This window comes from Heterocephalus glaber, unplaced genomic scaffold (assembly GCF_053883595.1).
Source record: "Heterocephalus glaber isolate CG9 unplaced genomic scaffold, H.glaber_assembly_v1.0 deba00001673, whole genome shotgun sequence".
Classification (NCBI taxonomy): Eukaryota; Metazoa; Chordata; class Mammalia; order Rodentia; family Bathyergidae; genus Heterocephalus; species Heterocephalus glaber.
In genome coordinates this window covers 19,698,308-19,725,187 of record NW_028258410.1, presented here as the reverse complement: position 1 = coordinate 19,725,187, position 26,880 = coordinate 19,698,308, and the positions used below count along the sequence as shown (strand labels likewise).

The following is a 26,880-nucleotide window of genomic DNA, read 5'->3' as shown; positions in this document are numbered from 1 at the left end:
CAGACCGAAAAGCAGCGCCTCAGCCACGTGCGGGCTATGTGCATGTGTGCGGGGCAGGCCCTGGAGCCCAGCCCTGCTTATCAGTGGCTGCCCTGGCCTCTCACCGGATAGATCTCCCTTTAATCTGCCTCTGCACCGGGGGCTGAGGATGGGCCATAAAGGGGGCCTGGGGAGCTTTGATGTGGTGGAGGATGGAGCCAGTCTGACTCACAGGCCCCTGGCCAGTGTTGGGGGAAGCATCGCCTGAGAGGCCCAGGCCTGGACTCCACAACAGTCTCAGCTCCTCCCTCTGGGGCCTGGACAATTTGATTAAAACCATTTCACCCAACTCTTGATACTCATCAACTCATTTAAACCTCATGACAACCCTTGGAGGCAAGCACTGTCATCCCTCCCCATCTTACAGGTGGAGAAACTGAGGCACAGAAGAGTCTTAAGTAGCCTGCTCAAGGTCACACAGCTGGGAGGCGGCAGAACTGGACCCAAGCTTCAGTGACACCAGGGCCTGAACTTATTTATAAGCACTTTTTTAGTAGGGCACCAACTGGTTCCATTCACTGCTTCCTGGGAGACAGGACTTGGAGCTTAAACCAGGAAAGTCCCAAGCAAAGCTGGGCAGCTGGTCACTCAACTTAGCGCTCTACTCATCAGCAAGGACAAAGCTAACAATATGGTGACCGTAAGAGTAACAGCAGCAACAGCCCCTGAGCACACAGGCTCGGACAGAGCAGAAGGAGCTCTCCCTGGATGGAGAAGTGGGTGGGGCTCCCCTTTCACAGAACAGCAAACTGAGGCTCCAAGTGGCTGCTGAAGTTCCTACATGAGGCCACCCTGAGGAAAGGAAGACAGCCTCTCAGGTGGCAAAGTGCAACAGCCTGGGCACCACTGTGTACTTCAAAGGCAGGCCTCTGGGACAGCCACACCTAGCGCACTGACGTGTGACCAGACTCTCGAGGATGCAAGTAATCGCAGGATATCTGAAATGTGTTAGTTTAAAACTCGCCACTTACTAGCCAGGTGGCCTTGATGTGAGCTCCTGCATGTGTCTGGCCCTCAGTTTCCTTACCTGGAAAATGAGGACAGCAAAGCGACTTCCCTCCTTGGGGAGCATTGCCTAGGGTCACACAGCAGAAGGCCATGGCCCAGCCTGTAAAAGGGAAACTTCCATAAGAGCCACCCAGGAGTAGGCTCATCACCCTGTTCTGTCATCACAGGCAGTGCCATCTGTTCCGGACACCTTGCAGCCAGGTGAGGAACATTCCCTTTCAGTGACTCTCTGGACCTTCTATGGCTTCTATGGCTTCTCCATCTTTAGGGTAAGAGCCCAGCCCTTCCCCTTGGTTTCCAGAGCCCTGCACAGTGGATGTGGGCCCTCACAATACTGCTCAGCCTTCCTCTCCAACCCTTTCTCCTCGCTCCTTACTAATCCAGACACTGGCCATGCGCTTCCCTGCCACAGGGCCTTTGTACAGGCTGTTTTCTGAACCTCTCATCAGCCAAGCCTCCCCGATCCAAACCCCAAACAGCCCCCAACACTCTCCAATTCACATCCATGTGTTCATGCCTTCCTAGCACTTGTCACTAGCAGGATTTTTCTTGTTTGCTGCTTGTCACCTTTCCATCTTCCCCACCAAAATGTCAGGTCTGTGAGAGCAGGGACTTTGTTTTGCTCAGTGCTGTTTGCCAGTGCCTGGCACACAGTAGGACCTTCATCAGCATCTGCTGACAGCACAGAGATAGCAAAAGCCAAGAGCCCTGGAGCTTAAAGCACCGGATGTGGTGTGGGACTCAGCCATTCCCTCTGGGACAAGAGCTCCAAGAGAAGACAGGCAGCTCTGAGAGACTGGCATGGGGACATCTCTGGCACAGCTGGTGACAGAGAGAATGAGCGGCGGCTTCCCTGAGAGCATGCCTGCCCCCAACCTTTGCTGCTCAGAACATCCCTGAGCAGCAGCCTCTCTGCTCCACTCCTGGGCTTGTTGGAAATGCAGCAACTCAGGCCCACCTAGCCCTGCTGGCCCAGAATCTGTGCCTTAACTAGCTCCCCAGGTGGCTCCTGTGGGTAGTGGGGGAGTCCTGGTTTAAACCCCAGGATGACGGGGTGAGACAGGGGTATCCTTGGGAACTGAAAGGCTTGTGGCAAGCCCTGAGGCCATGCTCACACAGACCGCCTTCCCACCTCCACCAGCCAGAAAGAGCAGGGACCATCCAGGGAGCCCGGGCATCCTTCTTCCCTCAGGCCCAAAATAGGATCCCAGACGCCCGGAGCCAGCAGATGCAGGTGGGGGAGGGAGAATGGGAATATGAACCCAACAGATTTGCATGGCAGACGCCTTGAGAGCCGAGCCATCTGGACCCTCTTTGTGATACGAGGAAGGGGAACCACAAGAGGCGGGAGCATCCATAAATATGGGCCAAGGGGTTGAAGGAGGTGTGTGTTGGGACAGTCAGGGCCACCTGTCGCCAGAACCTGCACACCCCCATTCCACTCTCAACTGCCTACAACACAGAGCACACACCCCAAAAATGGCTCAGACAAACCCCTTCGGAAGCTTCCAGAGATTGGAACTCCTGAAAGTCAAGCCTTAAGTCCTGCAAATGGTGCCTTTGCTTATGAAGGAGCTGACACCTTACCATCTACAATGATGTGCACGCGACTCACCCCTGCCAATCAGAACTCGGGCCCCCACCCCAGGGAGCAATGCTAGGTTCATGTGCAGATACATGGGTCAGACAAAGGAGCATCTAGATCTGGCTGTGCCTAAAGCCACTGCTCCTGAGTCAAATGAGCCCATAAAACTTTTGGGGTTTGCTTTGCTTTGCTTTGTTTCATTTCCTTAAGCTTTTTGATTTGGAATTTCTGCACATACAAGACAATCCCAAATGATACATCTGTTAAAGCGCTTACCACTCCATGGTGCCATGACTTTGTATGTCCCTTTTCCTCTAGATTGGGGCTCTCTGAGGACACACACCACTGTTTGATCCATCTGTGTCCCTGACACCTGCAATAAACTCTCAGGAGACATATGACCATGATTGGATGGGTCTTCCGTCACTCTACTGATCACCCACTGTGTCCCAGGCACTGTTTGAGGTGTAGGGATGCTGCAGGGAACAGAAGAGACAACACCCTCTGCTCTCTAGAAGTTTAAATTCTACTGAAGGAAGGAACAGACAACAACCAAATGAACAAAAGAGTGATAGAGAAAGGGAGAGGGACAATATTAGACAGGAGGTCAGGGAAGGTTGCCCTGAGACAGCAAGATAGCCTAGCAGAGACCTAAAGAGATAATGAGCAAACAGACACCTTGAAAGTGTTCCAGAACAACAGGAGAGCAAGTGCAAAGGCCCGGAGGCAGGGCTGTGTCCGGCATATTCAGTGATGAGATCAAGGATGGAGAATGGAACACAGATATTGCTGAGCTTGGGGGCTTCAACAGGGCCATGGAATTTACTCCAAGTAAGGTGGCAGCCACAGGTGCTCAGTTCCTCTGAGCAGAGGAACATGGACTGACTTACACAAGGTGCGTGGAAAACCAACTTCCAGGGCCAGAGGTAGGAGCAGGGGACCAAGGAGGGGGCAACTACAATAGTCCCAGTGGGAGACAATGGTGGCTGAGGGGGTGGGAGGGGAAGATGTGGCCAGATTCTGGGTACGGAGCCAAGCTGGAGCCAACAGGATTTGCTGATGGGCTGGAGGCAGGACAGGAGAGCAAGAGCAGAGTGGAAATGGCTCCAAATGTGCTGTAGGGGTGGGAGGGAGGGATGAAGGTCGCCACAGGGTGAGCTAGAGAGGCTGGGGTCTGCAGCGCCAGCTGGACACCCAAGATGAGATGTCCAGTCATCACATAACAGACACCTGGAAGTCATGCAGGGGGTATAAACGTGGGCAACGCCAGCAAAGGGGCAGCTTTTAAAGTGACTGAATGGATGAGTTCAAAGAGAATGACGAAGAGAAGGAAGGAACCATCCCCATCTCCTCATCACTGGCCCTCAGAGTCCCCAGGCTCCCAACCAACTGCATGCCAGAGGCAGGGTGACAGGCAGTAAGAAGGACAGGAGCTCCTTCTAGGATGCCATGCTGGGGGCCAAGGATCTCACACACCATCTCCTAGTCCAGAGAAGTGGAAAGGCAGGAGGTAGCACTCCCCGCCCACCAATGCCCAGATAGGAAACAGGCTCAGAGAAAGACAGGTGACGCACGGAGATCACTGAGTAGCTAATGGAGCTGGGATGCCATGTGCTGTCTGCCCAGGGCAGCTTTGCCCAAGCAGCACTGACCTCCCTCCACCCCACCTTGGAGGCTGCCAAAGACCTCCCATGGGGAAGGGGCTGAGAACGCATCTTGGCCCAAGGCATAACAGTGACTGGCAGACAACAAGTGCTGGCACTATACTGGGGGGCCGAGCTAGGCAGCCAGTGCCAACCGCAGGACGGGGCCTTCTTCGTCCTCCCAGCCTCAGGGCTTTCCCTCCTCCTGGGCTTCCAGGCCAGCTCGAGCCCCAAGCACCACTGTCCTCCCCGCTAGTGCCCCACAGCTGCCTGCTCTGCAGAGAGCTCTCATCCATGCCACAGGGTTCAACCTACAGAGACCGAGCCCTGACACCAAACTCCAGCTCCAGCACTGACAAACAGCAAGGCTTTGGCTGAGTTGTGACACCTCTCCAGGCCGTCTGTGAAATGGGTGGCAAACAGAGAAGCACGTCTGTCACCACTAGCATCACAGCAGCTGATGTTTTCTGAGCTTTTACTCTGTTCCAGGTGCCCAACATGGTTTCTCACACTCTGCACTACTGACATTCGGGGTCCTGTGGGGTGTCCTGGGCACTGCAGAGTGTTCAGCAGCTGCCCTGGCCTCCACCCACGGGATCCCAGTGGCACCTTCCTCCAGGGCTAGGACAACTAAAAATGTCCCCAGACACTGTCATTATGTCCCCTGAGGGGCTAAACTGCCCTTGTTCAAGAACCACTGTCCTGTGTCCATCAGAATATCCACTGCCACTCCACAAGGGCAAAGACCTTGTCCACGTGTCACATCTGAGGCTCACGTTTGACCTAGGCAGTCTGGCTCAGCTACTCCAGGAGCTTCTTGAAGGACCAGGGGTGGGTTTATGTCATCCAAAAATATCATCTACAGGTCTGGTACATTGTTATGGTTTGTATCTAGATATCACCCCAAAGCCTCATATGCTCATAGGTGGAGCTTTTCAGAGCTGGCTAGGTCTAGGGTGTGTGATACTGGGATTATGGATGTGTGGTACTGGATTAGTCTACTGATTGGAATTAGCATAGTTCTGGGTGTGGATAATAAATAGTAGATAATAAATAGTTCTGGGTGTGGTGTGGGTGGAAGCCCCACCCTGAGTGTGGGTAGCACCAATCAATAGGTTTATAGCACGGATGCAATATAAAGGAAGAGAGGGAAGGCAGGTTTGCTGCTTGCTGCTTGCTGGCTTCTGCCTGCCATGCCATGAACTGTTTCTCCCCTGTGATGCCCCTCTGCCATACCACCCTGCCTTGGGGCCAGCCAACTATGGACTGAAACTTCTATAGGCTGTGAGCTGAAATAAACCTCTCCTTTAACTTTGGGTATTGGGTATTTTTGTCTCAGCAATGAGAAAAGAAACTAAGACATACATCGTGGGTCTTCTCCAAAGGGTTATTTTTTGTCTGTTCTAAACTCCAGACTTGGTTTGTTATTATTGACAGCACCTAGCATTAATTATATGCAGAGCACCACACTAAACATCTTTTGTGATTCATGGCTCATTTCAGATGTACAAAGATCCCAGGAAGTAATATTATTAGTCCCACTTTACTAAGGACAAAACTAAAGTTCAAAAATGATAAATGACTTCCCCCAAGTCACATAGCTGATTAAAGGGAGGAGCCAGGGGTAGAAGATGAGTTCTTCAGACTGGGAAGTTCCCTGATGAGGGAGTAGCAAGCATGTATTGAGCACCTACTTTGTGCTTCCAGTGGACTCAGCATCAGGAACACCAAATCAAAGTGAACCCAAGGCAGCATTAAGCATGTCCTGAGCACCTACTGCGTGCCAGCAGTGACTCAGGACCAGCGACACCATGTTCAGGTGGACCAAAGCAGCTCCAACACCAGGCAGAAAGTGGTGAGGGCCCAGGGGTGATGTGGAGGGCTGAGGAAGAAGAAGGTCACAGGAGCTTAGAGTAGTAGGAATGGCTTCTCAGAGGACATATTCAAAGTAAGGGGACAGCTCAAAATAATCCAATATCCATGCATTTACAGGACAGTCAGGGAAGGAGGCAACAACATCTGAACAGAGCGTGGCTGAAGACAGAGCTGAGCCACACTGATGCCTAAGGCAGGCACAGCCACTGCAAAGGCCCAGAGGCAGGGCTGTGTTTGGTGCAGAGAGGAATGGAAACAGAAAGCAATGGCAGGGAAAGGCACCCAGAGATGGCCAGAGCTGCCTCTGCCTTGATACACAGCAGATTATAATGAATTCTCTTTTACGCCTCTGACCCAGCAGAATTGGGAGCTCACAGGGGCTCAGGCAGTGTCCTGCTCATGTCACCATCACCAGCCCAAGCACAGATGTGCACACAATGGCTGAGCAGGAAATCCAGCATTTCCTCCTCCAACCCTCACCAGTTCAAAGGGAGAAAAGCCTGTCTTGCTCTATTATTAGTCAACATTAATGTGAAAAATAATGTTAATTATAATTAATTCACAATGCAAAAAAGTATACAAAAATAAAGTTAAAAAGACTCTTCTACCCTCCTCCCTTTTCTCAGCCTGAGGCCACCAGTGAACACCCTGGTGCACATTCTATAGTATCTTTCTCCACCCTGATCCATACTATCATAACACAGATCTTGAATGTCCCCTAAAAGCTCCTGCGGTCCTCAGCCCATGTGGATACTGGGAAGTAGTGGGACCTTTAGGAGAAGTCAAGTCACTGGGGCATGTCTTTGGAAGGGAATACTGGAACCCCGTTCCTTCTGGTCTGCTTCCTGGCCACCATGATGCAAACAGCCTTTTCTGCCACACATTCCCACTGCCATAATGTGCTGCCTCATCACCAATCCAAAAGCATTCGTGCCAACCATGGACTGAAATTCAGAAGCCATAAGCCAAACTAAGACTTTCCTCCTTTAAGTTGATTTTCTCAGGTATTTTATTACAGTAACAGAGTTGACTTACACACATATCCAACAAAACAACCATTTCTGTGCTATTTTTTCCTAAAAAGTAGGATCACACTCTACATTTGACTTTGCAACCTAGACTTTCTTACTGAACCATCCAGCATGGGCAGCCTTCTTGTCCATCAACAGAAAGGAAGCACATTCTTTTAAATATCTGCCTGGTACCCCAGTGAGTAGACAAATAACAATCCTAGGCTTTTATCTGTTAATGATCATGACTTGTGCTTGCCAAGTTTTGCATCATGAACACAACTGAAATAAACACCTTTATAACTTATAGCTTTTTGTACTTTTTTTTTCTTGTTTCTATATGACAAGAGTCCCAAAGAAACCAAACCAAAGAGTATTGTGAATTTTCATTTTTAAAGATATTGTCAAACTATTTTTCCCAAAAGACACCAGTGCTTACCACTGGCCCCACAGGCTGTTTCTGGGCATCCCTGCCAGCCCTGTGCTGCTGAGCATGTGGAAGAAAAGTAAGGGCTAGAAGGAGACAGTGACTAATGGCTCCTCAGGGGATATGTGCTTGCATGTAGTTCTCATTCCATAAAACACAACCAAGTCAAGAGCATCGGGGCCCAACTGAGGGCTTGGGGGCACAGGCCATCTACCTATGACCTGGGCAGGACAGGGTCCCTTCCTCAGCCCTTCCCACTCTAGCAAGCGCGACTCCTACTGGGCCGGCACCATGCTCCCTTCTGAGATGGATTTCACACCCGGCACAACAAAGATGCCTTTGTCGCTGGGGAAGAGGAGCGAGCGCTGCCAGAACATTCTGGGTTCTGTTCATTCAACCTCCGTGTGTGGGAGGTGGAGGGCAGAGGGGGGAAGAACAGGATGCTCCCCACTGGGCTGACCTCGGGCTGGCTGCGCTGGCAGGACTGAGCTGCCCCAGATGCCCTGTCGCTCACTCATAAGTTTGTGCCACAAACACTTGCTGGGAGCTTACACTGTGCCCAGTGCTCTCAGAGCACTGTACACGTGTCGCAGCACACACTACAGAGGTGACATAACAAAACCACTGTACAGTTGGGAAAGCAACACTAAGTCACACAGGTACTAACACAGAGCCACAAGGCAGGACGTGTAACTCACCTCTAATTACCTGCAGATCACCCAGCTCCAGCTGCCTCCTCATGCACCAGGGTGGCCTCCTCCCTCTGCCTGCACCAGTACCCTACAGTCTGTTCTCTGCAAGCAGCCAGCCTCCCCTCTCTTCCTGTTACCCCTGACTTCTCCCCTGGCTCATTCAGCAACCTAGCCACCCTGGCCACCTTGGCCTTTTCGCTTTTTCTGAAACATGTTTCTGCCTCTGGACCTTAGAACTTGCTGTTTTCCATGCCTGGAACATTCCTCCCCAGAGACAGACTGAGTGATTTTCCTGAGGTGACTCACCTAGAAGACCCAGGGCCTGGATTCAACCCCACACTGTATGGCTTCAGGGAAGACAAAACACACAGTAGGAGAAGGACACTGCATGACTCTGGGCAGGTCTGAACCTCTGTCTCCTTGAGAGAAGAGACCACCCCTCCATATGGAATTGGGCAACTATGGGTTAACTGTGTTATTGGGCAATTATGGCTTAACTAGGTAACTATGCTCTTTGTAGAATGTACCTGAGAGTAGCCATGACAACTTCTGCAATCTGTCACCAAAGGAGTGTAATGGACTAAGACCCGCCAGAACTCTTTGCTTCCCCGCACACACATACTTGCTGCTCTGCTTTGTGTAAATCCTGCTTGCTATATTCCTAGGAAAACTCCAATGAAAGTAAGTCTCACAGATGTAAAAGGAGGTATATAAAAAAGAAAAAACCTCTATTCGGGGCTCTCGAGACGGACAGGAGTCACTCACTGAGCTGCCGGCATTAAAAGCCACTTGTTGCTCCTATCTTCATGTTAAGAGTGGTCTGTCCGGAGTCCTTACAGTTTCCTGCTTCATCCTCATCAGTGGAACAGTGGAAAACCACCCCCCACACCAGGTTCCTGGGAAGCTAGAGCTTGGAAAGTGTCCACTGAGCACAACACCTCAGCCACATGGGCAGTGGTGTTAATTAGCAACACACAAAGAGGCAGGCTAGTCAGGGAAGACCACCTGAGGAGGGAGGATGCCAGCAAGCCCAAGAGGCACAGCACGTAGACCAGGTAACAAGAGGGCTTCTGGGTGACCCATGACTGGGGGCAGGCAAAGGCTGCCACGCTGGATGGGGGTCCCAGAAATGTAAAGCAGAAGCACCCCACCAGCAGCCCTTCCCTCTCTGGTCCCAACACCCTGGGGTCTTCCTTCTGGGAAGCCCCTTTCCCCACTGCCAAGGGTACAAGGAGGGCGCTCACCAAGACCTGGCCTGAGTCTCAGTGATGGGTCAGGGATGAGTGGTGGCCAAGGCAGCCAATCAGAGTCCACCTCAGCATTGGGCAGTCCCTTCATTAACAAGGCCACACCATTCCTGCAACTGCCATTCTTGCTGAAGGCAGCTTGACAGGCTTTCTGTCACCTGAACCAGCAAATCCTGATGACCAGCCAGCCCAGACAGTGTCAGGGTCCAGTTGACCAAGTGGAGGCCCTGGACACCACCTGAGGGCCCTCTTCTACCCACAGGGGACCTCAAGTCTTCCTTACTGAGGTCTGCACTCAGGGTCTCCCAAAGGAGCACAAGAGCAGGAAGTAAGACAGACAGATGTGGGAACATCGTGTGCAACAGCTGATGTTGCAAAAAAGCAAAGGGAGTGACTGCCCAGAGGCCACAGGAAGCGGAAGTTGGGGTAACAGAATCAGCCTAAGAGAGATCCCCTCTCCTCCACTCAGAGAACCAGAAAGACCACCCACAACTGGAAGGCATTGCACACTCAATGCCAGCCGGGCCAGGCAGGTACAGGGAAGGCTGGCTGGCTGGGTCCTCTGTGAATGCACTGGCAGCCGTCTCGTCCAACAGCCCAGTGCTTCTCTGCTCTTACACACAGGACTGCTCTCCTCCTCCAAAGGGAAACTTGCCACCTCCTGCTTCTCTCAAAACACACAGAGCTCTTGGTCGGGCACTCAGTTTCTCACTTGATAAAAACATTTAGAAGAAATATTCCTGGGCCAGGGATGTAGCTCAGTGGCACTGCACCTGCCTTCCAAGCACAAGGTCCTGAGTTTAAGTCCAGGTACAAAAAAAAAAAGAGGAAGAAATATTTCTTTGTTCTCTTAACTACACAATTAAACAGTTAAAAACATCCGGGCAACCAGGCAGTGCTGGTCTCCAAGTCAAGGCCCTGAGGGCTGGCGACTGTGGCAAACTGAAGCCCACAGGCCCCATGCTCAGCGGAGATGCAGCTGCCATCCAGCTCCAGCCAGGCCCTGCATGCTGGAATGTAAGCCTGCAGTGGGTTCATCTCCTGATTACTTAAGAAGCCAGAAATACAGATTTTTGCATGAAATTTCTAGATTTTTCAACATTAGCAGCTTGTAAAAAACATTTTTTTCAATGCTGTGCAGGGCTGTCAAAATCCACTCAGAGGTCTGATCTGGCCTGAGGGCCCCTGGTTGGGACCCGGAGGTTGGACCTCGAATGATAGTGAGAGCTTCTATTTTAATCACATGCACTCTTAGTGGCCAGCACAAGATCTGGCCCACAGCAAGGGCCCTTGGGCCCTTGACATTTCACACACGCAGGCGCGCGCGCGCGCACACACACACACACACACACTCTCACCTCGGCCCCTCAGGGAGTCTCAGCTGCTGGATGAAAGCAGACTATCATGGGATCAGAGTCAGGAAACCTGGGTTTGAGCTCCATTCCAGCCACAGACTCACTCTGTAACCCTGAATCAAGTTACTGAATAGCCCTGTCCTCAGTTTCCCTTCATGGGAAAATGAGATCAATGGATGAGATACTGTGTCAATCTCTTCCCACTCTGACTACCTCGTTCTAGGTTTCCAGCACAAATGACTGGCCGCAGCAGTAAAAGCCAAAAGGTCCTAAGACGAGGTTTCCTCAACCCCCTACCCTGCCACTATACTGAGAACAGAACTCTCAGCACTTGAAAAAAGATACACATAGTCCGTGATTCTAAAAAAAGAACACTACCTAAGCGCCCAATGGGAGGGGACTGGTTAGATAATAACAATTTCACCAGTAACAATACTATATTATATATTAGCATGATTACTATTAAATGAGCCTGATACATATGACCGTTCATTAATGATTACAATTACAGCTAATATATCGGGAGTGCTTACTATGTGCCAGGCATTGTCCTGAAAGTGTCAGGTCCTCATCACCTACCTCCCTCACCAATCTACGAGACTGACACTTCTGAAAATGAGGAGACAGGTACAGCGACATGCTCAGGGATCACCCAACTGGTAAGCAGCCAGGATCCGAAGTGGACAGCAAGGGTCCGAACCCTTCATGAAAGGGCGTGGTGATGGATGAAGAGCATGTAGGAATGACCCGGGAAGTGCACACAAGGGACAAGAGAGGCAAAACATGGCACTGTGTGTGCACAGCGACTGCACTGAGGCAAAAGCAGAGGCAGAGAAGAGAGCGGAAGCACCCAAAGGTGAAAGGCTGTTGAAAGACCGCACTCTTCCCACCTGTCCTTATTTTCCAGATGTTCTGCAAGAGTGCAGCAAGCGAAAATGTGGTGCCTGCCTGGAAGGGCTTCCCAGGTCCAGCTCCAACCCAGCTCTGGGCTACTTTTCTCCCCCAGTCATGCTTCCTGGGGCCAGAGCCTGCCTGCCATGAATATTGGGATAGTCCAGTATCTAAAACAGGGCCAGGAACATTAGATGCTCAATAAAATGTGTGGAAGAAGAGAACAAGCCTATGTGGTAGGAACAGAGATGCCCGTTTTATAGCTGAGGAAAGTGAGGCCCAAGAGTCAACTGCCCAAGGTTACAGACCTGGATGGTGGTGGCACTGGGACAATCATAAACAAATTCATGACACCTGCCTTGCAAGCACAAGGTCCCGATTTCGATCACTGGTACCGGAAAAAAAAAAAAGTCCTTTCTTTGGGCTGGGGATTTAGCTCAGTGGTTCTGCCACCTGCCTCGTAAGCACAAGGACTCGAGTTCGATCCCCGGTACCAAAAAAACCCCACAAAATAAACAGATTCGCTTTCTTAGTGCAGAATTTATATGGACAACAGTCAAAATCATCAAAGAAATGAGATAGGAATGTGGCTAGGGCTAGGGCTCCGGGGTAGAGCACCTAGCACGCACGACATCCCCAGGGCTGCAAAAAATAAATCACCAAAGAAAGGAGGGAGGGGTGAATAAGTACAATGTACTGGTGGGGCTGGGGGAAGAAATGGGTATAAAGGACATTTGAGGGAAATCCGTGTATAAACTGTGAATTGTATATCTAGTATCAATGTGAACTTTCCCAATTTTGCTCACTGCACTGTGGTTGTGTAATACCTGATTCTTAGGAGAAACACACTGATGTATCAGGGCCATCCTGTCTGCACTGACTCTCAAATGGACCAAAAGCAGTAATAACAATGTGTGTGTGCATGAGGGTCGGGTGATAAAAGCTTCCAAAGGGTCAACTCTGACAAAGCGTACTACCTTGCGCATAAACACAACACGCTGGGTTTTGTGTCTAGACCCTGGTAGGTATGCAGAAATGAATACCCCATGCCATCAGGTATCCACAAACACCATTTTACCACACTTGGTTCCCAAGCTGAACAGTCATTGGGGGTGTGATTTTGACACACTCCTCCCTATTTACTACCTTTGGATCAAGGGGAAATAAATCTTAAAAACTACCCAATCAACAGCCTGGCTGGCTGAATTGTCAGCTGGTGGCTGAGACCACACAGAGCTCCCTGACAAGGCAAATAAAATACTGCAATCCTTTTGCCCCCAGGAGTCCAGTCTGTGGCTGGATTCACACTCCCCAGATAAAGTCACAGCCCAGCAATCTGTCACACTGTGTGCCCCATTTAATCCACTTTCCTCACGCATTCATTCCTTCACTGCATACTAACATAAGACCTAGTGTGTGCTAGGCACTGGGACAGGTCCATGAACAGAGCACGCAGGCTCTGACCTCAGGTGACTTATATTCTCCTGGACAACACAGATACCAAGGAGTAAGCAGGCAAGGTGACCTTAGGCAGTGACAGGTACCCAGAAGAAAAGTGATGTAGAGAAGGTGACTGAAAGGCTGTCTGAGGACATGGCCTTGAGCGAGAGCTACAAGAGAAGGAGGGGCCCGGGCAGCTTGGAGGAGGGGACCAGTGACACACAGTCCCGAACAGAAAGGAAGCTGGTGGGCCCAGGACAAAATGAGCAAGAAAGGATGAGGAGGCTGGCACAGCAAGCAGAAGCCAAAAGACAACACCTTCTTGTGTTTTGTTTGATTTTGTGTGGTGCTGGGGATCCACCACTAAGCTATATCTCAGCTCCTTTCTTATTTTGTTTACGACAGGGTCTCACTAAGTTTCCCAGGCTGTGCTCAAGCTTGCAATTCTCCTACCTTAGCTTTCCACCAAGCTGGGATCGCTCCAGATGACAATAACTTCTAAGCTATAATATGGAGTTGGGATTCCATAAGTCTCCCCTTTCTCCTTCCTCCACCTCTAGCACAGTAGGGAGCTGAGAGAGTAGTACCCCTTGTCACTGTTATTATTCCCATCAAACAAACCAAAATGAAGTGACAAGATACTGGATCTAAACCCAACCCTGTCAATAACTACTGTACATTAAGTGTATGCGAGCTAAACTGTCTAACTAGAAGGCACAGACTATTCATATGGATTTTTTTAAATGATGTAAGAGATGTACCTGAAATAGAGACATAAAGAGGCCGAGTGAAAGGAAAACATTAAGAGAAAAAAGGCACAGCCATAGTAATATCAGACAAAACAGACCCAATACAGGGGGCATGATCCAAGGGGAGAGGAGGAGTATTTCATGACAAAAGGGCCAATTCACCAGGAAGACAGAATCATAAATGTCCATCGCACTAAATTTTTTTTTTCTTTTGCTGTGCATGCCAAACTCTGCCACTGAGCTACACTCCCATCCCCCCCCACACACAGAACTTTAAAACACACAGCACTAAAATATACCAAGTAAAAACTAGCAGAACCCAAGGGAAAAACAGACAATGCTCCACCCACAGCTAGAGACTGGTGGAACAGATAGATCAAAACCCAAGGCTACAGGAGGCCTGAACACCACCAATAACCACCCTGATCTAGATAACATCTGTAGAACCTCTTACCTACCAAGGGGAAAATGCATGTTTCTCTCAAATGCTGAAGGAACGATTAGTCAATAAGTTGGACCATATATGATGAGCCATAAACCGAGTCTCAGTCAACTTCAAAGCGCTGAAAACCCATGGGACACATTCTCTGAGCACAAAAGAATTCAACTAGAAATCACAGCACAGTAAGTTAACCGTAAAAGCCCCTGTGTTAGGAAATCAGTACAGCCAGAAAAGCTTCTGCTCCTCAGGAGGAAGAGCAGAGAGCACCTGATACAAAGGTCTCTGGGAGGAGACAGTCGGGCAGCTGCCCAACCCCCCGAGGAGGGGGCACCAATAGGGACAGAGGCTGCAGGCTTATCCCTCACAACCCAACCAGCAAATCATTTCAAGAGATGATGGGGGTCTGCAGATCACATTAGAGAGGTCCAGTCTTGCCAGAGGGGAAACTGCACCCCACCGTATACCTCACATACCCACCACACTCAAAACAAACCTGAATGGCTCCACCAGCCCCCCAGACCCCTCACTCCAGAGACATTCCTGGTGGGGCCAGAGAGGGATCAGATTAAGACACAGTGGTTAGAACTGGGGTTCTGACATCAGACAGTCCTGAGTTCAAATCCACCACCAACCACAGTCCTGAGATGACCCCCAAGATTCCTGCCCTCCTATAAACACAACCTTCAGGATACCTCCCCTTCATGTCAGTGGGACTGCAAATGTGAGTTCAGGCAGGCTTAGCTTATGATATATCACTGACAGATTAGGACATATACACAAGTGTACAGACACTGTAGCTATCATTAAGGTCTGGGTGGGCCTGACTAAATCAGGTGAAGCTTTGATAGTGAATAGACAGGGATAAGGCCTAGGTGGGGGGGTGGGTTTAAGTCCTTCTAAAAGGGAGAGATTTGAAACAAGAATGCTTCACCTGCTAGCTGTGAAGAAGTGACCACACTTGGTCCCAAGGGTGACCTCTAGGAGTGCCAATGACACCAGCCAATAGCCCACAAGTAAAGGCGGACCCCAGTCCTGCGACCACAGGGAACTGAATTCTGCCCACAATGTAAAGCACAGCCTCCCTCCCTCAGCCTCAGATGGGATCACAGGCCCAGCCAATACCTTGACCGCAGCCTCCTGAGACCCGGAGGAGAGCCCAGTCACACTGTGCCCAGACCTCTATCCCATAGACATCTTGAGAAAATAAACAGGTGCTGCTTTAAGCCACTCAGCTTGTGGCCATCTCTTCAGCAGCAGCAGGTAACCAATGCACCGCCTCTGTGCTCAGGCACGTGCCCTCATCCTCCTGGACCTCTGAGTCCTCATCTGCAGCACTGCAAGGCTGCAAATGAAGCAGGATGCATAACTGCCTTGTCCAGCGGTGGGAAGCGGTTGTTCTGTGTCCTTGTGGCCTCATGGAGGAACTCCATGGTGCAGGATGGGAGCAGCTTCAATGTGTTTTTGAGAAGCTTTTTTTCCATCTCTGGGTGGCTTTCTCAGAACAGAGGATGCTCAGCCCCAGTGACAGTCATCCCAGAGACAGCCTTCACCAGGCAGAGTCCAGTGTCCCGGGCACGGGCCACTTGGTCAAGATTAATTTAGTGGCCGATCTCAAGCTCCAAAGAGAACCTGAGACACTCTGCTCTAGATGACACGCTGTGACTGTCCTTGTGTAAAGAGCAGGGAAACATCAAGAGCCGGAAACATCAAGAGCCTAAAACTTCTAAGAGCAGACCACTGCCTATTACTGAGGCCTGAATGTGCCAGGCACTGAGCCAAGTGTCCCAAACCATTTTACAACAAAGCACCCATGGCCCAGCTCCCCGCCCAGGGTCACACAGCCAATGAGGTGCAGGAACAAGCAGCAGACCTGGGGCCTGGCCCAGACCCTGGACACTGGAGGCTGCTGCCACACTGCAAAAATTCTCAGGCGCCGCTTCATCTTTGGTCACGTTAGAGAACACTGGACTATCTTAGTCCCTGGTCCCCCAAAATCTGCACAAAAATACTTAACAGTTACACTATTCAAAATAATCATATTATGTAATTAAACAGAAGCATGCATACAGAGGAAAAGCATTTTTTTTCCACTCAACAAATATTGAATAAGCATCTACTATGTGTCAGGCATTGTTCTTGAGGTTACAGAGTCAAAGTGAATGAAAAAGATAAAAATCCCCATCCTCATGAACTTGACATTCTGGTGAAGGAGACAGACAAGGCACAATAAATAAGAAAAATATCTAGTACGGCCAGCATCGTGATGCACGCCTCTCATCCCAGCTATTCGGGAGGGTGAGGTGGGCGATAGCAAGTTTGAGGCTAGCCTGGGCAACACAACAAGGTCCTGTCTCAAAGTAAAATTTTAAAAAGGGCTAGGAAGCTCAGGGTTCCCTGGGTTCAATACCTGGATCACCCCCCTCCAAAAAACACCCATTGTGTCATCTAGTGGGAAAAAATACACAGGAAAGAAATGAAATGGTTGGTGCTATAGAAGCATTAGAAGAGCTGGCTGAACAGAAGCCTGAAAGGAGGTGAAGGAGTGAGCCAGAGGCATGAGGGCCAGGGGGATTGGAAAAGAGCAGGTGAAAAGGCCCTGGGGCCATGCACACTCGGTACATTTGCAAGGGCAAATGTGGCTGAGGGTGAGTGAACGAAGGCGCAAGAGCAAAGGAGATGGAGACAGTGACTGTACACCTCCACGTACTCAAAACCACTGCCCGGCACACTTTGAGAAAGTAAGGTCTATGGCTGTGGTTCGTGTCTCAATAAGAAAAAGGACGGGAAAGCCCACAGGGGCAGACCCTGCAGGATGTTCCAGGCCTGCGGACCTGGCATGCACTGAGTGGGGCCTAACTGAGGCGGATCCCAACCGGCTCCCTGTGGCTGCGTGTGGAGAAGAGAATGTGGAGGCTCCGGGGAGAGGTGGGTGACCGGGCCGTCCTGGCCTTCGTCTCCTGAGAACCTGTCCACCTCCCGGACTCAGGGTCCCTCACTGGGAAGTGGGTGTGAGCAAGCCCCATCCAGGGCAGAAGCGAGAGCTGAATTAGGATCAGAGCCATTTACTGGCTGTGAGCAGAGGGTGAAGTCGAAGCTCCCAGGAACAGTTTTTAAGCAGGCAAATGAGCTTCCTGAACAGAAAACAAGGGCACCTCCCTCAGTCACAGGATGCGGGCCCATCTCACCGCGAACCACCCGCCTCCAGCTCAGGGGTGGCTTCTCTTGCAATCTCCTCCACACCCGGGCCACAAAGAGGGGCCCAAACTCCTCCCAGGGTGTGGCAGGCTCAGCTGGCCTCCCCCAGGGACTCCACCTTGATCACCTGGTGACACACACCCATGGGAGGCTGAGACCCAGCCAGGGGTCAGACCAGCCCTGGCCACCACGGCAGGCAGGAGATCTGCCTGGGAGGGATAAGGGGCGAGGCGCAGTTGTTTCCCTCCTCGTGGTGTCTTCCAGGCCGGAGGCTGGAGGAGGCTACCGGGACCCTGGGAAGATGAGTGTACAACCTGGGTTTCAGATCATCCACTGGACTAGGCCACACCCCTGCTGCCACCCAGGGCTCCTCATAGCCAAGGAGAAGCTCCACACTGCTCACCACGTGGGTCTCATCTCCCCTCCCCATCTCACCACACCCATCTGATCTCCCCACCAGCAGCCTGGCCTGCTTCTGTTGTACTGCAGAGGGAACCCAGGGGCTCATGCAGGGCAGGGAACCGCTCCGCGGCTAAAGGTACATCCCCAGCCCTTTTTTAATAGTTTTTAAAATTTGAGACAGGGTCTCAAATTTGTAATCTCCCAGAGTACTAGAATTATAGGCATTCCTACAAGGCCCGACCCCACCCTGGCCTCTTTCTGCTCCTCGAACAACCCAAGGACAACCGCTGCCTCAGGGCCTTTGCGTATGTATCTCCCTCAGCTAGGAGAATACTTCTCTTTTTTCCACAGCCACTTCCTGCTCCTCTAGGTCTCAGGTTAGGCATCACCTCCTCGGAGAGACCTTCCTCACCACCCCATCTAAAGGAGACGCCACCATCCCTACCACCAATATATCCTCACCGTTTATTTCCTTCTTGGAGTGTCGACTCTACAGCTGCAGGGACTGTGCAGTTTACCAACCTCTCTGAGCCTTAGTTTCCCCAGTGGTGAAATGGGTGTAATAGTGATAGCTACCTCAGAGGGTTGCTGCAAGGGAGCAAAGAGATAATCCACGCAAAGCACACAACAGGATACCAACAGTGGGGCCTCAGCAAAGGTCATTATTATGACAGCTCTTGTCATTTTCAAGTGATCTTTTTTGCTGTCTGAAGATTCCATGAGGGTAAGGACCTTACCCATCCTCTTCCAGCCACATACCAGGACCTGGCACATAGAAGGTGCTTATATCCATTTAGGGAATGAATATGTGAATTAGTTCTCTTTGCAGAAGCTCCTCACGTTGAGGGAATAGGAGGGCCCAGGTCCTGGTGATAGCTACCTGCTTGCACCAGCCTTCCGTGGGTGGCCCCAATCCTGCAGGCCTGAAATAGCCTCACCTCCCTTGGCCCTGAGGCCCAGCATCAAGGGATAGTCTGTCAGTTCCACCCTGGGGAAGGAAACAGGCTGTAAACAGATTGAGTGTCGACTACAAGACAAAAGAACAGGCAGATTCCCTTCTGCTCCTGAAGGAGCCAAGAAAATAAACTTCCAAATCCACCCAGTGCTACAGGACTGAAGGTCTCCCTTCCTCCCTGGGGTTCCCAGCCCAAAGGACAAGTGAGCCTGCGATCCCCTGTAGCTCCTGGGAGAACAACAAGCATCCCCACTTCGAAGGCAGGAAAGTGGGGCTGCCAGAGGCACAGGGTTACATCCCACATCACACAGGGGCACAGCTATGATCTGAGCTCAGCAACAGCCCGAAGCGCCACCACTGGATGAACCTAACCACACACAGCCACACGGATGACAGAGATTGCACCACATGCTTATAAATGCCCCAAATGGTCTGAAAGCAGAGCTGGTAGGTGAAGGATTTGACCCAGTGGCTCTCAGCTAGGAGCTATTTTATATCGGGCACCAGGGATATATGGCAATGTCTACAGACATTTATGATGGTTCCCCTAGGGATAGTTCTAGCCTCCAGCAGGTAGAGGCCAGAGATGCTGCCAAACATCCTACAACAATGCACAGGACAGTCCTCACAGCAAAGAACAAGCCAGCTGCAAATTCCCACAGTGCTGAATGTTGGGAGAGTGACAGGATTTGCCCCTTATTAGCTGCTAGAGCCAGAATGTCCTCAGAGGAACTTTCTGGCTAAAACACACATCCTCAGAGAAGGATGTGGGCCACACAAGCCTTTTCCCTGGTGCTCTGAGGGTGGAACCCTGACAAGCTGTAGAGCTGCTCCCCTTCCCCAGGCCAGGCCACCCCTCCCCTCTGCAGGCCACCACTTGTCTCCCCTGCAAACAAGGAGGTATAGCCCAACTCCAAGCTGGGCCGAAAGCTCTCTGTCCTCTACCCTCCGGGCAACCGTCGGCTCTGACCTCACCCTGTGCCTGGGGAGCAGGCTGGGTGCACATGGCCCATCCTTTTGTGCCCTCCCGCCTGGACAACAGCCAGAGAGCCTTGACTGTTGGGAAAAAGAAGAAATCACGAGAATGGGAGAGGTCAGGTTCTCCTGTAGCCAGGCAGGCCTGCTGCAAAGACTTAACTGCAGGGAGAGGCAGCTGCAAGCAGAGGATGTGGGTTTCTCGATGGAGGGAGGGGCCCGGGCCCAACAGGCCTTCAGCTCACTGGCCTGATAAAGGGGGCACTCTCTAGAAAGGGGTGCCGTGAGGTCTCACAAGCGAGGAACGCCAACGCCATCCATCTCCTCTGAAAGTGGCAGATAAACAGCTAGCACGGTGCACACCAGGATAATGGTGAATGGGCCTGCAGTGTGCCCGTGTGAAGAACCCGCTCATTTACATGCATGAGCTCACATCTCCACTGGGCATCCTTCTTAGAAGGACAAGGACCACATGTGCCCAGCTGACGGCTTCCTTCTCTCAGCCCAGCACACTGCCCAAAAGCCACAACAGATGCCCCAGAAATACCTGCACACTGAGCAAAGCAGTCTGATGTCTTCGTGGTGGTTTTTCCTGCCCACAGCTCTATTTGTCATAAGCAAAACAGTGGGGCCCACCTAACCCTGCTGACACTTAGATTTTTATCATCAAAAGGTTTTTACCAACTCTCTGATCCAGGCTCTCCGGTATCCTAAAGATAAGATGATTTGGACCTTCCGGCTTAATTCTTGCCTGCCTGGGCAGCCTGGCAGTCTCACAAAGGCAGTAACTTTGTTCCTGAAGCACAGCATCCCACTGCAGCAGTTCAAGGTAGCAGGGGTACAGCACGCTGACTATGCAGCCAGGGGTTCAAATGCCAGCTCTCTCAGGCTGTGTCATCTTGGGAAACTGACTTAGCCTCTCTGTGCCTTTGCTTCAACTGTAAACTGGGAAGCAAAAGAACACCTGCAACTTTTGGGTTAGTACACAGAAAGTGGTTTACGTAGAGCTCACCAATATGTGTCAGCAAGCCAGGCACAGTGACTGACTCCTGTAATCCCAGCACTATGACAGGCTGAGGCAGGACAACTGCAAGTTTGAATGCAGCCTGGGCAACATAGTGACTTCGAGACCTCGTCTCAAAATGAAAAATAGAAAGGGCTGGGGGGGTAGCTCAGTGCGAAGGCCCTAGATTCAATCCGCAGTAGAGGAAAAAAGCAAGTGTGTTAGCAAGCTAGCTATTATTATTGTTGTTGTATTAATCTAAAAATCTGCTGAAAATAACATTTCTTCCAGTTGATGTTTTCTTTGAATATATTCATGCACATATGCACAATTTTATATGAAAAAGGTTATTACAAGCAGCATTTCTTAGCACATTTTTCCTTTATTTTTCTGCTTGCCTCTCTCCACAAGATACACATCCTTCCGTCCTTGTCATCAAAATCCTACAGTCTTATACATATATACAGTTGTATGACTATTGCTTATTTTCCAAAAGGAGAACTATGTGACACACACTTCTTCGCATCTTACCAAGTGAAAATCCCCCAAATCAGTAGGGAAATCATTCTGTATCAATGACTCTGGAATCCAAACTATTCCCCCTACCTTCACTGCTCTGGCCTCTCTCCCTAGTGTGAGACTAGAAGCACAGAATCTTTTAACACACACACACACACAAAATAGTGACGACGCAAAACCACAATTTCTTGTTTTGGCAAGAAGAGCTCCAATGAGAAGAAAACCTTTGGTCTCTTCCCCTCAAAAAGCAGAACCACAGAATGCATTCTGGGAGCTTTCTCCCCACAATGGCTGCTCCTCGGGGACCCCGGCCCGGTCAATTTCAAGCAGACCCTCTGGGAGCCTGAGAGTGGCAGGTCCTGTCGCCAGCCAGGGGTCTGCTGATGTACCACCACCCTGAATCTCCACCGACTCATGCTCTCCTTCTCATTCCACCCAACATGCCCATCTTGGGAACTAGAAGCACCTGTTCGAGGACTGGCCCCTTGCAGGCAGGATACCCAACTGATCCACCCAAGAGGCAAGAGGCCCAAGACTCACATGGCCTTTTCCTTAAAGGAGGAGTCTTTGAGACCAAGAGACAACCTCATTTGCCCCTTTCCCATAGCAGCACATTCCCAAAACACACCCCAGCATTCAGAGACACTGCTCTGGGACCGTTAGCACCTTCCTGCCAGCTTGTACTGATGGTACGTGCATGACTGCCCCATTGGGTGGTTTGTTTCACAGGTGGTACAAACAGATCTAATCACTTCCATCTGTCTTTTATTAATAAAAAGCTGCGCAATGGGACAGTCATTCAAGCTGCTGGGCAGCAAGACATACAAATTACGGTCCCTCGTGAGTGTTGACCTCAGGCTAGTCCAAGACTCATGATACCCCATCACACAGGTGCTGTACTGCACCCACTGTACAGATGGGGAAACTGAGGCAGGGATCAGGTTGGCAATCCACCCAAGACGACCTACAGCTGCTGTGGGGGAAAGCCAGCATATAAACACAAGTGGCTTGGTTCTCTGGTCCCACACTCAACTCACAGCACAGACAGACCTGGAGGACAGAGGAAGACTCGGAGCTGCTGTGCCCACTCTGTTGCAGAAGACAGACCAGTTATCAAAGAGGGGACGAGGGTGAGGCAAAAGGGCCACACAGACTGAGATCAAAGCCCACTTCTGTCACCGTGATAAATCACATCCATGTGCCAAGGCCTTCCTTACCTGGTGAGTCAGGCGCAGTCTGCAAAGTGGCTGGGGACCTGGTTAAAGCCTAGCAATGCTGTCTCCATGACCCAGGGCAGCTCACTTAAACAGGCTTTGCCTCAGTTCCCTCGTCTGTCAATGCAGATAACAATGGCACCCCCTCCTTAGGGAAGGTTAAATGCATAGCTGTCAGATGGTAAGTGACAAGCACCAGCTCTTATTCGGGGACAACTGTCGTGTGACCATCCTGATTATCTCAGCCCAGGCGCACACAGGGAGCACCCTAAGGCCAAGTGGGCTTCTAGAAGCTGGGGTCCCAGGTTCCCAGTCACGACCTCTGAGGTCCACCATCTGGGTGAGGTCCTGCCCTGGCCTTTTCATGACTGCCAAATAAACACCCGCAAAACTCCTTGGAAATGGAGATAGGGTGCAGTCCAGTGCTGGAAGGGGATGAGGAAAGATGGGGAGATTTTGGAGGAACCACAAAGCCCTAGGCCCGGAACAGACCAAAACCGCTGATTCCTGTGGCCGGAGTTTAGAGGGTCAAAAGGAAACTCCATCTGAGCCCCTATCCTCCCCGCAGTGCTGACTCAAACCTCACTCCCTCCAGGCAGCCCTCCTTGGTCACCCCTGCTCTCTGGGTACTGAAAGCCCTACCTTACTCATCTATGCTATTAGCTTCATTTTCATATAGCAATAATAACTAATGTGTACAGTCTGCCAAAATCTCCACTAAATGTTTTAAATTGTGTAACTTACTTATCCTCTTCAAAAACCTGTAAAGCAGGCTCTAATATCATCTCCCATTTTACAGGTGAGAAAAGTAAGGATCAAAAATGTTAAGCGGCTTGTCCCAGATCACAAGTCCACGGACTTGGCCCAAGCAGCCTGGCCCTGGGGCCCAGCCTTGAACTTGGATTTCTTAGACACTCATTTTACCTCCATGAGCCAGACTCCTGGAGGACAGGAGCCCTGACCTGGCTTCTTGGCATCTCCCGGGGTACTCAGCCTATACTGGAGGCTTCAGTTCCACTGGTTAGCAGGACCTTCCAACCAGGGACACCAGGGGGGCCAGGGCAGCCCTGTAAGTCCTACCTATGCCACATGGGACTGAGGGAAGACATGCTTCCCAGCCAGCAGCAGGGGGAATCCTTAACAAGCATAAAGACTGCAGGGGGAAGTTTCACCACCCCCAGAGAAAGCCCTGGCCATGAGCAGGGCCAGCAGGGGCAGCCCAGGTTTCCAAGACAGAAACACCTTGGGTTCTTTGGCCCATTCCCTGCAGGCTGGACACTGGAGGGCTCTGGCCTCTCACAAACCAAGTCCAGCCGCTCAGGTTACACAATCAACCTGCTTCTGGCACCAGCTTGGGGACTGCACAAAGGAACAAAGCAGAAAAGAAGCCTGGATTTCCCTCCTTTCATTGTACAGATGGGGAAACTGAGGTTAGCCAGGTGGCACGACTGGTCCAAGACATTCATCAAAGTCAAAACCAGCTCATCTCAGAACAGACCTGTCAACACCAACAACAGAAATGTGACAAACTCAGCAAATCGAATGGCCCAGAGGTGATGTGGAAGGAGGGAAAGCTCTTTTTTCCTCCCAGTTTCTTTAATAAAAAGAATGTTGACGCCAATCAGTTTCCATTATTCCAGCTTCCTCAGACTCTACATGAGGATGCTGTAAAACCACAGTTGACCCAACACAATCTTGATCTGTTCCAAAAGGAACCACACCATCTCAGTCAGGCAAAGGGCTGGGAGGGAGTGGTGTATTTTCTTTCCCATTAATACAAAAATTGGTTTACGTTTTCTGTTTCTCTTCCAGACCGAGGAGCAGGGAGTGGCGTGGGGGGAGAAGTGAGGAGTTCCCTAGAATATGACATTGCTCAGAGATGCCAGGGCTGTCTACATCTTTAATTCAGAAACTGCCAGCTTCAAATACAGCAGATTCTTCTTGAGAGAGAGAGAGAGAGAGAGAGAGAGAGAGAGAGAGAGAGAGAGAGAGAAAGAAAGAAAGAAAGAAAGAAAGAAAGAAAGAAAGAAAGAAAAAACTGAGCGAGAAAGAGGTGGAAAGATGGCCAACCCTGACTTATCCTCACAGGCCTTTGGAGAAGGGTCCTTTGGCCAAATGGCTTTCAATGCCTCTGCACACCACCTCCCCCAGACACACACCTTTCACTGGGAAAGGCAGCAGGTTCCCCTCCCTGAGTGGGAACTGAGGCCTCACACAGCCCTCCCTGCACCTTCAAGCCACCCCTCAAGACAGGAGGGAGGCTGTGAGTCTCCCTCTTTTACCTACAGGGGTGGGGGGCTGCAGAGCCTGGCTCTGGGGTCTCTGAAACAGCCACCACCCCCACACCAGCCCTTCCTGAGCCAGGATTAAGACTTCCTCGAGCAGAGAAGGGGAGTAAATGAGGACCCAGCAGGAGGCTTGGAGATTAAAGCCCCTGGAGTCTCTAACTTCCATCCCGGTCTCTGGCCGGTCCCACCCCCTCCTTCACCACCCCCAACCGCTTTTCTCACTTCCTAGGAGGGTAGGGAAGTGGCCCCTTCCTCCCTCTCACAGAAGAAAACAGAAAGAGAAGCAATTGCAACTTAGAACAGGCGTTTAAAGCACCGGCACGGACTACCATGGTTCAAAGCTCAGAGAGTATCCCTGCTTAACCAGCTAGGTGATCCTACTCAAATCACTCAACCTCTCTGGAGCTGAACTCTCCCAGTCTTAAAAACAGGGGAAACATTTGTTCCTATTTTATGAGCCACTTACGAAGGCTAAACCTGTTTAGGACAGATGTAAGGTGCCTGGCACACCACACTATGAGCGTTCGGTTGTTATTTTACAAAGTCTGAGCCTGTGGCTTTGCAACGCGAGCAGGAGGGAGGGCAGTTAGGAAGCCTAGACTTCCGAATACTGAGTTAGAAACGCGCTCCCCGACCCCAGAAGGTGTTCGGCGGGTTGTCCATCGGCGTCCCTCCTCTGGGCTCGGGTGCTACCCTGTTCTTTGTGGCGCTGGGGGACGCTGGGTCCCGGATTTCCAGGGTCTGCCCACACACGGAGTCGCCGGTGCGGCGAAGTTGTTCCCGGCAAAAAGGAGCAGCAGCTAAGAAAGCTCCCGGCTCCTGAGTCCCAGAGCCCCCGCCCCGCGGATGTAACTAATTTTAAAACTATTTGAAAGGCGAGGAGGGGGGAAGACAAAAGGGCAGCGCGACGGGGGAAACCGAGTACGGGAGACCCCGAGTCGGGCTGGCCGGGGAGGCGGCATCCGGCTCCGGGGGGCCTGGGTCCCCGCTTCTCGCCGCGGCGACGCTCCAGCCCCCTGGGGACCGCGGCCACAGGTTGTGGGAAGCGCGGCAGGGGCTGGAGGCCGGCGCCCAAGGTTGTCCCCACGTCCGGGGCGACACTCACCGACTGTAAAAAGCGCAAGGTGCCCACGTAGTCCCTCTCGGTGCCCAAGATCTCGTTGAGGACGCAGAGCCTGAGGCGCAGCTGGCGCTCGGACTCCCGGGCGGCAGTGCACGGGCCGGGGCCGGCGCTGGGCGCAGCAGCCCCGGGGGTCCGGGAATCGGGGTGGACACCGTCCGCAGCCCCGTCGCCTCTCGGGTCGCCGCCGCCGCCGCTGGGGTCGCCGCCGAGTCCCTCCATCCTAGCGCGGCCGCGCGGCGCCGGCTCCGTCCCTGCGCGAGGTGACTCAGGCGCCCAGGCGCCCCATCCCGGACGGGGCGCGCCGGCGGCCGGTCAGCTGCGGGCCCGCGCTGGAGCGGCGGGCGGGCCGGGGGCGGGCGCTGCGCGGGGCTGGAGGGGGCGGCCCTCGGGACTCGCGGGCCACCGCCACCACCGCCCCCGCCGCCAGGGAGCGTCTGCCAAGTGCCACGCCGCGCTCGCGCCGCACAGGCGCTCCGCGCGCACCGGGCCCTGGAGACGCGCCGCACGCTCGGCGCCGACGTCGGAAGCTCCGCGGGGCGCAGGCGGGAACCTCGGGAACCTCCGGAAGGGCCCGCGAAACAGGGAGGCCGGAGCAGCGCGCGCCGTGGAGAGCGCACCAACTCGGCGCCCGGACGCGTGGCGTCCCCGCCCGCGGGCTACGCCACTCCCACCCCGACACGCGCGACACCCGCCCGGCGCGGGCACAGCACGCAGGTCCGGGCCGCGGATGCCGCCGCTTGGCGGAGGGAGCCCCGGGCTGGAAGAGCAAGACAGCAAGCCCGCCCGCCACGCGCGCCCCCGCC

General features: G+C 52.0%; 1 protein-coding gene across 2 annotated transcripts in view; it reads right to left on the bottom strand.

The window, feature by feature from the left end:
- Prex1 (phosphatidylinositol-3,4,5-trisphosphate dependent Rac exchange factor 1) overlaps positions 1-26,382 on the bottom strand; it is a 192,304-nt gene extending 165,922 nt beyond the window's left edge. The window contains exon 1 of one of the 2 annotated variants that reach the window (XM_004858239.3): positions 26,060-26,382. In XM_004858239.3, coding sequence (XP_004858296.2) covers positions 26,060-26,296 — 237 coding nt within the window. In that variant the 5' untranslated portion in view covers positions 26,297-26,382. The remainder of the gene's footprint in view (positions 1-26,059) is intronic. The other variant, XM_087197739.1, reaches the window with a different exon arrangement.
- Between the last annotated feature and the right edge of the window lie 498 nt (positions 26,383-26,880).